Source organism: Cebus imitator, unplaced genomic scaffold (assembly GCF_001604975.1).
Source record: "Cebus imitator isolate Cc_AM_T3 unplaced genomic scaffold, Cebus_imitator-1.0 Scaffold159, whole genome shotgun sequence".
Taxonomy (NCBI): Eukaryota; Metazoa; Chordata; class Mammalia; order Primates; family Cebidae; genus Cebus; species Cebus imitator.
The window spans coordinates 2,634,694-2,647,710 of NW_016107474.1; the positions used below are offsets into that span (position 1 = coordinate 2,634,694).

General features: G+C 48.4%; 1 protein-coding gene across 6 annotated transcripts in view; it reads right to left on the reverse strand.

The window, feature by feature from the left end:
• The window catches only part of ZDHHC7 (zinc finger DHHC-type palmitoyltransferase 7), a 53,360-nt gene that overhangs the window by 12,452 nt on the left and 27,891 nt on the right, over nt 1-13,017 (reverse strand). For 5 of the 6 annotated variants that reach the window (XR_005202648.1, XM_017543641.2, XM_017543640.2 and 2 more), the window contains exons 2-3: nt 10,336-10,421; nt 4,957-5,354 (exon numbers count right to left, since the gene is read on the reverse strand). Coding sequence is in view for 5 of the 6 variants with exons in the window: in XM_017543641.2 (XP_017399130.1) it covers nt 4,957-5,337 (381 nt within the window). In the remaining variant the exon portion in view is untranslated. The remainder of the gene's footprint in view (nt 1-4,956; nt 5,355-10,335; nt 10,422-13,017) is intronic. The other variant, XM_017543642.2, reaches the window with a different exon arrangement.

Here is a 13,017-nt window from a genome sequence, read left to right on the forward strand (position 1 = left end):
CGATCCTGGCTCACTGCAACTTCCGTTTTCCGGTTTCAATCAATTCTCCTGCCGCAGCCTCCCGAGTAGCTGGGACTATAGGCACGCACCACCATCATGCCCAGCTAATTTTTTGTACTTTTAGTAGAGACGGGGTTTCACCATGTTGGCCAGGATTGTCTCAATCTCTTGGCCTCATCATCCGCCCGCCTCAGCCTCCCAAAGTGCTGGGATTACAGGTGTGAGCCACTGCGCACAGCCTAAAAAGACCCCTTTAAAAGATACACATATTTACAAATGAAATAAAAGAATAAGTGAGCTTGAGGCGGGTTATCTGGGGAGGAGAACGGTGTGGGCAAGGCCACCACTAACAGCGCGTGAGGTGGTGACAAGCTCAACACTGAGTGGTCTTTTCTTTCCACCATGCACATTTGAAATTTCCCATAAGAAGTGAAATTTGAAAGGCTGGGGCTTTGGAAACAGACAGTTTGGTTCAAATCCCAGCCTGGCCTCTTACTGGCAGCGAGGCCTTGTGTTCTCAAGCAGATATTCCGCCTACGTCCCAGCTCTGCTGTGAGGGTGGAAGGGAAGCATGCTTTTGGCACAGCTCCTGGACAGCAGCCACAGCCCCACGAAGAGCACCTCCAGAAGGCACCCGCACGGCTGCTGAAAAGGCTCATGGGCATCAGCCGGGCTTGCTCTTAAGACACAGGCTCCATCCAGGTGAAGGAGTACAGGGCCCAGGACTGTGGGGGGCCTTCCTCCCTCCCAGCCTTCTAACAATCTCCAAAGTTAAGCCTGGGATCAAAGTCTCATCCTTCCACAGCAGGGTTTGCTGCTCTATCAATAGAGTAGGCCTCTGACCATCAAATGCCATGGACCCCATCTTCCCCTCCACTCCTCACTCAAAGCACCAATGACTTTTCTCAAGTGTCAATACAAACCCAAGCCAATCCCAGTGAGGAATGCTCAGTCCTGCTAGTTTAGGAAAATGACATGAAATCCCACTGGGGTATCTGCCCCAACCTCTCAACTGTCCAGTTCAGAGGTGATGTGATGGTTCTAGTTCAGCCTGGACTGGACCCTGGCAGGGTAAGGACATGATCTACGGAGACAAGAAATCAACTCCCCACTGTGAGGACAGACTCAATGCCTGACCCTGCCGGGCCACACCCACTCTCCCCTTCAGAACGGTAGATCTGGACATCAGTGACAGCCGCCCCACCTGCTCTGGGAACTGCCCTTCTTCACTGGGCAGCAGGAAAGCCAGAACCTACAGGGATAGACAAAGCCTGAGGGCAGCTGCCAGCCTCCCCCCTCTGTCCACCATCCACTCCGCAGCCTGCCAGCAGCCAGAGGCGTCCTTGCCCTGGGCTCCACATCCTCCCCCTTCCTCAGTTTCACTGACCATGACTCCCAGTGGTTTCTGTTACTTGCCACCAGAGTCTTAATAGGTGACATGGGTGAAACAGTGACATCCAAATAGGCAAAGAACTCAAGCAGACATTCCTCAAAGACACACAAATGGCCAACAAGCACATGAGATGACGTTCAACACTGCTGGTCATTAGGGAGACACAGCAATGCCACAGTGAGATGGCACGTCACAAAAGAAGGACAGTAACATGCCGAAGGTGTGTACACACTGCGATGGGAATGTAAAACGGTGTGGACAAGCTGGCGTTTTGGGTTTTTCATCATTCCCTTCCCCACATCAAGTTTTTCTTTTTTTCCCCCAGTGGGGGCACTTTAGAGACTACTTGGCAGTTCCACAGATGTTAAACATAGAGTCACCATATGTTCCAGCAACTCTACTCCTAGGTATATACCCAAAGAAATGAAACATCCGTCCACACAGACGCTTGTACACAGACGCTCAGAGCAGCATGATTCGTAACAGCCGAAAAGCGGAACTCACCCAAATGCCCAGCAGCTAATGATGGCTCTAAGCAAGATGGGTCAACCCAGAGCATGGATTATTATTCAGACCTAAAACAAAATGAAGCGCTGATCATGCCACAACAACACAGGTGGACCCTGAAGACACAATGAATAGTGAAAGCCAGCCACAAAAGGCCACAGATTCAATGACATATGAAATTCCCTTGTCAGGTAAACCCCTGACAAGGGAAGCAGATGAGTGGTGGCCAGAGGCAGAGGCTGGGGGGGTTGGGGACTGGGAAGTGATGGCTAAGCAGGGTGGGGTTCCTTTCTGAGGTGATAAAAATATCCTAAAACTGATTGGGTCGTGGGTGGACACTGTGGATGCGTAAGCACCACAGAACTTCGCACTTACAAGGATGGACTTTGTGTTATGTGAATTAAATCTCATTCAAAACATCCCTGACATCCAAGATCTCCAACGTCTCCCTCACAACATTCCACTCAACATTCTCTGCAGTGATACAACAAGCAAAAGAAATCTGCCCACCAGGGCAGCAGCATGGCCTGCACATACCTCTACCCCTACTTCCTGGCCACCTCCAGCTCTCTGGGCTTCTGGGGTCTTTTCCCCAGGAGCAGGGGCAGGATGGGATCAGGAGCTGGGCTGCTGAGTAGCTGGAGAGGAGGAAGGGGCAAATGCACTTGTCGGCAGAGAGGAGCAAACTGCTTAGGAGTCCGAGCTGGGCTGCCCCTCCCCATGTCGCCCCTCCCCATGTCCTACCCCACACTCACAAGCAGGAAGCTTTGCACAGACGCGGTTCTGTCACCACAACTGCCCAAAGGGATGGGTCCAGCCCAGTTTTCGCTCTGCGGGCAGATGGTCAACACTCATGGATTTTTCCTTTAAGGCAATAATCCAGTAGAAGTCGCTGAGCCAGCCCTGGCCCTGAGGCTGGCACTCTCCTTAGTCAAAGTGTCTGACTACAGGGGGGCTTGGCTGCACCCAAGGAAGGAGAGGGCAGAGACACACAGGGATCAGGAGCAGGGTCTGCTCCCAGAGGGAGACTCGCTGCATAAAAAGAAATGACCAGACAGCCTTTATTCCTCCAAAGGCACAAACCCATCAGAGAACAGACCCAGTTATGGTCAAAGACTCCACCATCAGGTAAGGCTACAAAGACACTAGCAGACTTTGCTTCCGAGTTTGTCCCCAGGTACCATTCCCCAGCTGCCCAGTGGGTTGGGCCTATAATACTGTCCCATTCCCAGGACAGCTGCCCAAGACCTCTACTAGTGAAAGAGGAGACAGTAAACAATGTACATCCAAACGCTGAATCATTAATTCAGATAAAGCAAAGACAGATAAAGCCACATGTAGACTACATTCTGAGAGCTGATCGGTATCAGTTTATTCTTGAAAAAGACTCCTGGCTGGCAGCAGTGGCTCATGCCTATAATCCCAACACATTGGGAGGCCGAGGCGGGTGGATCACCTGAGGTCAGGAGTTCAAGACCAGCCTGGCCAACACGGCGAAACCTTGTCTCTACTGAAGATACAAAATTAGCTGGATGTGGTGGTACATGCCTGTAATCCCAGCTACTCAGGAGGCTGAGCCAGGAAAATCACTTGAAAAGGAGAGTCCTAATCTTATTAACTTCTGGGTACCTTCTTTAGAGATAGCTTAGAAACAGACAAGAGCCCAGTAGATTTTAAATTGACATATTGGGAATCCCTATACTGTGGTTTGAAACCACTATTTTAAAGCAGTGTTAAGAGCTTTTTAAAATGAAAATACACTGACCACTAATACCTGGCCTTGCACGGCTGCAGCTGCTGGGCATCTCCTCCGAGCTCCACAGGGAGCCTGGAACTCGCTGACTGCAGGTGACGGACAGCTGAGCTACGAGAATCTGTACCATCAGCCCTAATGCCCTTCCCTGACTGAAGGATGTCTCAAAACTCAGGAACAGCCTGAAAGCCAAGGTGGAAGCAGAATCTGGTGGCCTGCAGCACAGCAGGAACTAGGCATATTTCACTGTGCTAGGTCTGGCCTATGTTTATTCTCAGCCTAAAGGGACTCTGCTCCAAAAATGAGCTCAATCCACCTATTGTGTTCCATCCTCTTGTCAATCTGCTCCCTGTGCACTGCGCCTCAACTCCAGGGTGCACTGCTTCCTCCAAAGGGTCAGCCACACCTGAGGACACTGGCAAAGTGGTGACATCTAGCACCCAGGCTTCCCAGCTTTCAGTCTATCCTTGGGAAAAAACAACTATTTAAACAAGAAGAGATTTTAGAAATTACCTAACACAGGCCGGGCACGGTGGCTCATGCCTGTAATCCCAGAACTTTGGGAGGCTGAGATAGGTGGATCACCTGAGGTCAGGAGTTTGAGACCAACCTGGCCAACATGGCAAAACCCCATCTCTACTAAAATATACAAAAAAGGCTCGGAGGAGTGGCTCACGCCTGTAATCCCAGCATTTTGGGAGGCCAAGGCAGGCGGATCACCTGAGGTCGGGAATTCGAGATCAGCCTGGCCAACATGGCAAAAGCCTGTCTCTACTAAAAATACAAAAAAATTAGCCAGGCGTGGTGGTGGGTGCCTGCAATTCCAGCTACTCGGGAGGCTGAGGTAGGAGAATCACTTGAACTTGGGAGGCAGAGGTTGCAGTGAGCCAAGGTTGCACACTACACTTCAGCCTGGAGGACACAGAGAGATTCCATCTCCAAAGCAAAAAAAAATTAGCTGGGATGGTGGCACATGTCTGTAATCCAAGCTACTCAGGAGGCTAGGAAAGAGAATAGCTTGACCCTGTGAGGCAGAGGTTGCAGTAAGCCAAGATCACACCACTGCATTCCAGCCTGGGCAACAAAGCAATACTCTATCTCAAAAAAATAAACAAACAAACAAACAAAAAAAGAAATTATCTAGCACAATCTCTTCCTTTGAATAATCAGCCCAATGGACTAATACTTTCCATCAGCATACCATGGTATCACTACTATTTAAGCAATGTTTCTTCTCCAGTTAAGACATGGAAAAGGCTACAGGCTTGTGTCCAGGAATTAATAAAAACCCAAGGCCATTCACCACATGGTCTGTGTGCGACACTAGTCCAGACACGAGAAGGTCCCCAGTGACGCAGCCAGCACTCACGGGGTCGGTGAGCATGGTTCTCAGGTGGGACGACAGGGCGAGCACAGCCAAGCAGTTAAAGATGACCCCGTTGACCACAGAGTACCAGAAGTCTTTGGAAGGCAGCAGCATAACGAAAGTCACCACGAAGTCTGCATAGGCGACCAGAAGCCATGTCATGACAGCACAGATCATGCCGCAGCCATCACGGATGAACCAGACCCTGTCGGCCACATCAGCCTCGGAGGAGGAGGACGATGACGAGTCATAGTTGTCATTTTCGGCCAGGAGAGGGTGATGCTCGACGTCCCGGAGCCTGTGTCCTGATGGCTGCATGATTTCCCTGACGCACCCTGGGGAAGGGGACCACACAGAGCTGGTGAGGCTCACGAAGCTCACAAGCCACCTTAAATATGATGTGTTACAGTTTGTCCTTGGCCATTTCATAAGGTTAGTCTAAATCACAAAGTGAGAAAGAACATAAAAATGTAACTGAGATCTAAACATTTAAATCTCTGACCTTACCGATTGCTTTACTACAACATAGTAAGTACCTCAGTACAGATCACACCTATATACACAAAACTGTCACCTACGGCCAGCCATGGCCACATACAAAGATGATGCAAAGCACAGCTAGATGTGAAGTCACAGCGCCGGGTTCCCGGCAGGGTGGAGAGAAGCTGTGCCGTATCACTGCTGCACTTGCTCCCCCAGAGCCCTACCTGTCCCTACTCTGCTCAGCAGCTCACCCCAATGCTCCCAAGCAGATACTCAGCACAGACTATGGCAAACAGCATGATGGTCCTCTATTCATTTTTACACTGTCTCACACACAGTGACCTCATCAGTCTTACCTGTTTTTTCTCCATTTCATTCTCAGTTTATTCTTTCTTCTGATATTTTTGTAGCAGACTCCCATTTTTGTATCTCTGTTCCTCGGTACTCTACCCTGCTTCTAGCAAGCGCTTCCTCTGTTTTTTTGTTTTGTTTTGTTTTGTTTTGTTTTAAAGACCAAGTCTCACTCTGTTGCCCAGGCCAGAGTGCAGTGGTATGATCCTGGCTCAATGCAACCTCCACCGCCCGGGTTCAAGTGATTCTCCTGCCTCAGCCTCCCGAGTAGGTGGGATTACAGGTGCCCGCCACCGTGATTGGCTAATTTTTTTCCAATTTTAGTAGAGATGGGGTTTCATGATGTTGGCCAGGCTGGTCTCAAACTCCTTACCTAAGGTGATCCACCCACCTCAGCCTCCCAAAGTGCTGGGATGACAGGCATGAACCACCCACCCCCGGCCTCTTTTTTCATCTTTTAAAGTTTCCTTTTTTCCTTTTTGCGGGGAACAGGGTCTCCCTCTGTTGCCCAGGCTGGAGTGCAGTGGCACAATCATAGCTCACAGACGAGGTCTCACTATGTTACCTGGGCTGCTCTGGAATTCCTGGACTCAATCCTCCTGCCTCGGCTTCCTAAAGTGATGTGATTACAGGCATGAACCACCGTGCCCTGCCTTTCCTTCATTTATTAATCTTTTCTTTTGCAAGCCATCCTTTTGACACTTCTTCCCTATTTCCAATAGCATCTGATTTCTAAGAACATACAGGATCTAAAGAAACTAAAGAAAAAAGTAGGCCAGGCATGGTGGCTCACGCCTGTAATCCCAGCACTTGGGGAAGCCAAGGTGGGTGGATCACGAGGTCAGGAGCTCAAGACCAGCCTGGCCAAGATGGTGAAACCCCATCTCTACTAAAAATACAAAAATTAGCTGGGCACAGCGGCAGGAACCTGTAATCCCAGCTACTCAGGAGGCTGAGGCAAGAGAAACACTTGAACCCAGGGGACAGAGGTTGCAGTGAGCCAAGACCGCGCCACTGCACCCCAGCCTGGGCAACAGAGTGAGAGATTCCATCTCAAAAAAAAAAAAAAGAAAAGAAAAAAAGTACAATTTTCCTGGTAACTGTTTTGACTGCTTCTTTGATTGTATGCCCTTTTCTCATCGGTGTTTGCTCTGAGCCTTGTAATATCACAGATAAAGAACCAGGGAAAGGAAGAGACAGTCAATTTCGCCTTAGCTTTCCCATGGGGAGAAAACACTGATAAACATTGTAACAAACTGACCCCAGCACCTTCTCAGAGCAGGAGCGCTCACCTTTTAAGCAGGCAGAGCGCAGAAACCGTGGCTTCTGAAATGTGAATAAGAAAGAGTAACAGGAATGTTCTCAGAGTTCAGGTCACTACAACCAAGTAACAGCACCGTTTTTCAAATCTGGGTGTGACCTTTTCTTAAATACAACTGGAACACAGCAATTATGAAAACATTTGCTGAATGAACATGCTGGTGAGAGTTCATTCGCCAAATACTTTACAAAATTTCCTCTAGATACAAAAATGCTGACTGGTACAAAAGCAAAATGAAACTGTTCTTGAAAGTCAGTAAAATAACCCTATTTTTCCATCAGATTAAAACAGCTTTAAAAAATGTTTAAGGCTGGGTGCAGTGGCTCACATCTGTAATCCCAGCACTTTGGGGGGCTGAGGCAGAAGGATCATTTCAGCCCAGGAGTTTGAGATCAGCCTGGGAAACAGAGTAAACCTAATCCCCACAAAAAATAAAAATTAGCCAGGCATGGCGGCTTGCGCCTGTAGTCCTACCTACTAGAGAGGCTGAGGTAGAAAGACTGCTTAAGCCTGGGAGGTTGAGGCTGCAGTGACCCATGATCACACCACTGCACTCCAGCCTGGGTAACAGAAAGACCCTGTCTCAAAAAATAAAAATAAATTAAAAATGCTCAAGGCTGAATGCAGTGGCTAACCCCTGTAATCTAGGCACTGTGGGAGGCCAAGTTGGGAGGATCTCTTCAGCCCAGGAGTTTGAGACTGGCCTGGGCAACATGGGAAGACCCAATCTCAAAAATCTTTTTCATTAGTCAGGCGTGGTGACATGCATGTGCAGTCCCAGCTGTTTGGGAGGCTGAGGTGGGAGGATCGCTTGAGCCTGGGAGGTTGAAGCTACAGTGAGCCATGATCCCACCACTGCATTCCAGCCTGGGCAACAGAGTAAGATCCAGTGTCAACAAAATTGTTTCCATTAAAAAATATTCTTAAAAGTAAGTGTTTAAGTGAATTAGAAGAAACTAAAGATGAAAAGAGCCTGGACAGCCCCCTTAGCCAGCCATTCCTTCAGCATTGACTGAACCTGCATCTTCCAGCTCTGTCTGCTCAACATCCCTGCAAACACCTTTACAGCGCCCATTTCCTCCACAAACCCCATTCACCCTGTAGGGCCTAACTTTTCTCTCTTCTAGGCAAGCCACTCTGAAAAGAGTGTTCTGTTTCTTCAGAGGAGCACTTTGTAAAGGGGTCAGGGTCTCTAAACATCAGACATGACTATCTGGAGCTGAAGGCTGGAACTGCTTCTGCCTGCACCACTAGTAATGCCTGACTGTCAGGAGCCTGAGAAAGTACCTGGAAGTTTCTCTGCCTCCCCTGAAGCCTTGGGCATGATCACCAGCTCTTCCCGCTGAGTACTTACACTTGCTACCTGAGAGCTCCTGCAAGTCACCTCCCTACCTGATGTCAGTCCCTCCAGGCGGGTGTGGGTCTCCTCTCGCTCTGGTCCCCTTGTGCCCTCCATGCTGTCTGGCACACAGCAAGGGCATGTTTGTTAAAAGGCAGATGCAACAAAGAGCAAGCAGTCCCTCTCTCAGAGTCCAATAATCTCCTGCTGATTTCCATGTAAGCTTCTTGGTGCATCTTATCTGTGGCCCCAAGTACATGAAGGCCTTAAGCTGACAAATTCCTCTGATGAGAACCACTTTATGGTGACTTCTCTAACAGGACACATTCCATGAGAAAAGGAAGCGTGCTTGCCAGGCAATAAAACAAGCTATACTTTTGTCACAGTGCAATGTTTGGGCAGTCTCAGCTCTCTCCAGAAAGCAGGGCCCCTTGAAAGTCTTCTAAAGGCACACATGTGACAGCTGAGCCAGCTCAGCTCTGCCTTCCTGGTTTAGGTTCTGGTCAGACTTCCCTGGAGAGCAGGCTGCTGCTGGGGTGCCATGCCTGACCTTGGGGTGTGGATGGCGGGCACAGCTGTGTAAGGAGAGTGCCCAGAGACGCCCAACACTGGCCATGGCAGGACGTTCCTACAAAGGCAGATTAGGGTGATTTGTAACACTGGAGGGCTTTAGTGCCATATCTGTAGGATCCATTGTAAGTCAACATGAAAATAACTTGAGATCCAAAAATTGCTTTATTTTCAAGAAACCAACAAATGAATATAGTAGGGTTAGGCTGGACAAATACAGTTCTCACTAACAAAGTACACTTGCGTCTCTGAGTCACTGTATTTACACTTGAGTAATGCAACAGGAAGGGAAGGGAAAGAAATGAAACCATTCCTTTACATGAAACCTAATCTAAAAGCAAACAGCATGGCCATTTGAGATGCACTATCAAAATGCACACATACCTTAGGAGTAAGGGTACAGCCTTATTCTGCACTGAATTCCAAAACCACTACTGACTTCAGACTCAAGACAGTTTCTGAGGGAGCCATGAAAACACTGTGCACTGTCAGACAGATGTCCCAGAGTCACTCTTCTACTTTAATGGCCGATTTAATGGGATTTTGTCAACACTCCTGAACCTAAGCTCTTTATCGGCACATTAAATAGAGCCCTGTTTTCCAGAACACCAAAAGCAACACTGCACATCTCCATATTTAAAGGGACAACCACACAAGCAAAAACTTTCCATTTCAGGTCAGGCGTGGTAGCTCACGCTTGTAATCCAAGCACTTTGGGAGGCCAAGGTGAGAGGACCATCTGAGATCAGGGTTCGAGACCAGCCCAGCCAACATGGTGAAACTCCGTCTCTACTAAAAATACAAAAATTAGCCGAGCATGATGGCTGGTGCCTGTAATCCCAGCTAGTAGGGAGGCTGAGGTAAGAGAATCACTTGAACCCAGAAGGCAGAGGTTGCAGTGAGCTGAGATCACACCACTGCACTCCAGCCTAGGTGACAGAGGGACACTCCATCTCAAAAAAAAGGAAAAAAAAAAACAAAAAACCACTTTCTGCTTCAAGTGTAAAGCTGAGTATTCCCCTTGTCTTGTAACACTGGCCACTCACTCATCAATTCAATCCATGAAGTCCCCTCCACAGACACACCCTCCTTCTAGGACAGGCACGCAGCGACTGAAAAGGCAGGCGTGCCTGTCAGCCTTTGCACCGCACCTCTCTGCCACACGCACGAGTTACCTTTTTAGTAACATACGAGTTAGTGTGAGCTGTGAGAAACCGAACAGTGATGAGACCCTAAAGGATCACACTGTTACCTCACAAATCCTTTGGAAACATCACTTGAATGCTTTGTGCCTTTTCTTCAGGATCTTAAGGTGCATACTGCCCTACGTGATTGGATCTGAAAGACAATAAAATCTGATTAGAAAAGTGATTTATGACAGACATGTATATTTCTTAAAGTATGATTAATTTTTGGAGTGTATGTAAGCAATGTAACATTTGACACATCAAGTTCTGTCACTCAGAACTATCCTTAAGGATGAAATTATTGCTCTTCTAAGTTTTGATTACTAGGTAAATTCACAATCCTGGAAATTAAGTAATTTGTTTTAAATATTTCCATTTATCCTCCTGCTCTTTTAGCCCCAGTGTTAAACACAGATCTATAAGCTGAAAAATCCCCTAGGGCAGACCAAATCTGCCCAACCTGCACTTCTACCACCAATAAACTGATACTGGCCACAGAACAGACAGAGAGACAGAGCCCGTGAGGCAGGAGGGGCTGGACAGGAAGGGCAGGCCCTGCTGTGGGAGGGGCGAGGAGCTAAAGGAAGACACGGGAACCCAGTGAGAGCTACACAATGAGTAGAGGCTTCCAGCGCACATCTCCCATGTGGCTCCCCAAACCCTGGCAGATAGGAGGGTCAAGGAATCTTCTCTAGCACTCATATGACCCAAGGGAAAGATCTGAAGACTCCTCAATGCGGTGGGAAGAACTCAACAAAAAGGTTAGATTCACCGTCAGACCTCCCTAAGAGGAGGGCCACAGAGAATCCCTCCCACCCCCGCCCTGGACAGAGAGGTTTCAAGTGCTTGTTGCAGCTGTTATACAAAAACAAAGTCCAAATACGTCTCATGAAAGAGCACAGAGCAGAAATGAGGAGTGAGACTCCAGAACACACATGATGCACAGAGAAGAAAATGTCAACAAGGCACAACTAATTCATATTCTTAGAAATAAGAAGAGATGGTATCTATGAAACAAAAAGAGGAAGAATTTAATAACCTCCTGGTTACTAAACGATGAAAACACAACCATGTATAGATTCTAAATTTTCTTAAACAGAATTGGACAAAAGAGTAGAAATGTCCCAGAGAGGACAACTAGAGGGCAGACAGAAAGCCATGAGGAGAGAATGTAAAATAAAATTAGAAGATCGGGTCAGGAGGTCCACCTTCCAAACAGAGGTCGGGTAAAGGGGGCCCCAGAAGAAAGGGCAAGCAGAGCGCCTTGTGGTGGGCTTCAGCTCTGGCTCCCGTGCGGCTGCCTGGCTGCTCCACTCCATCTGTCGCTGGTAAGCTTCCACTGCACTGCTTTTTCTGCTTGAGTCAACCCTCAGCTGCTGTCTGAAACCAAGAGCCCTGACTAGTACACCAGGAGACCCCTGGGGCTGAAGAGGGCAGGGGCCAGGGGTCTGAGGCAGGACGAAGAGGTGGGTAAGGGAAGTATCCCTAGTTTCTGCAAACATATTCTGGGTTGCCTCCCGGTAGCTGGAGATGCAGGTGTCTTGGTGCTGTCTCCTGCCCCAAGTGTGCCATGCCTCCACCTGCGCCAGCTCTGTGGAGGTCCCTGTGCCCATCTCACCCACTGCCAGATCCCTCAGGGGTTGGTTCTCCCTCAGTCTTCTGCCCAGGCCCTAGACAAACACTGACACAGCACTGGTCCCCAACCCAGCTCCAGCTCTCAGGCCGTTCTGAGCCTTTATTTTTATTTATTTTTTTTTTGAGGGAGTTTCGCTCGTTGCCCAAGCTGGAGTGCAAGAGCATGATCTCGGCTCGCTGCAACCTCCGCCTCCCAATTCAAGGAATTCTCCTGCCTCAGCCTCCCAAGTAGCTGGGGTTATAGGTACGCACCACCACGCCTGGCTAGCTTTTCATATTTTTAGTAGAAACAGGGTTTCACCATGTTAGCTAGGCTGGTCTCAAACTCCTGACCTCGTGATCCACCCGCCTCGGCCTCCCAACTGAGCTTTTAAATAACAAACTTGGCCAGGAACCCCGTGGTGCTTAAACCAATGGAGATGACTTTAAATGCTGTATGTATGTATGTATGCATGCATGTATGTACGCATGTATGTATGTATTTGAGACTGAGTTTCACTCTATCGCCCAGGCTGGAGTACAGTGGGCACTGCAACCTCAGCCTCCCGGGTTCAAATGATTCTCCTGCCTCAGCCTCCCGAGTAACTGGGACGACAGGCACCCGCCACCACGCCCAGCTAATTTTTGTATTTTTAGTAGAGATGGGGTTTCATCATGTTGGCCAGGCTCATCTTGAACTGCCGCCTCAGCCTAAGTGCACTATTTATATACAGTAACTTTATTCAAGTATCTATGCACCAGTCAGAAACGTGAAATGGTTGGTAATATTTTGAACTGTTTTCCAATGAGCTTATCTTAGCAGTGTTTTAAAATCAAAAACTGGTTCGCAAAATCCCAGACTGAGAATTGCAACCATCAGGTCTACACCAGATTTCTACAGTGAGATGAAATCTCCAATAGTTTTATAAATTTTAAAAAGTAACCACACAACCACCAATTTGGAAAGCAGTCTGGCACTTTCTCACAATTAACAACTACCACCAGGCCGGGCACGGTGGCTCACGCCTATAATCCCAGCACTTTGGGAGGCCGAGGCGGGTGGTTCACGAGGTCAAGGGATCGAGACCATCCTGGTCAACACGGTGAAACCCGTCTCTACTAAAAATACAAAA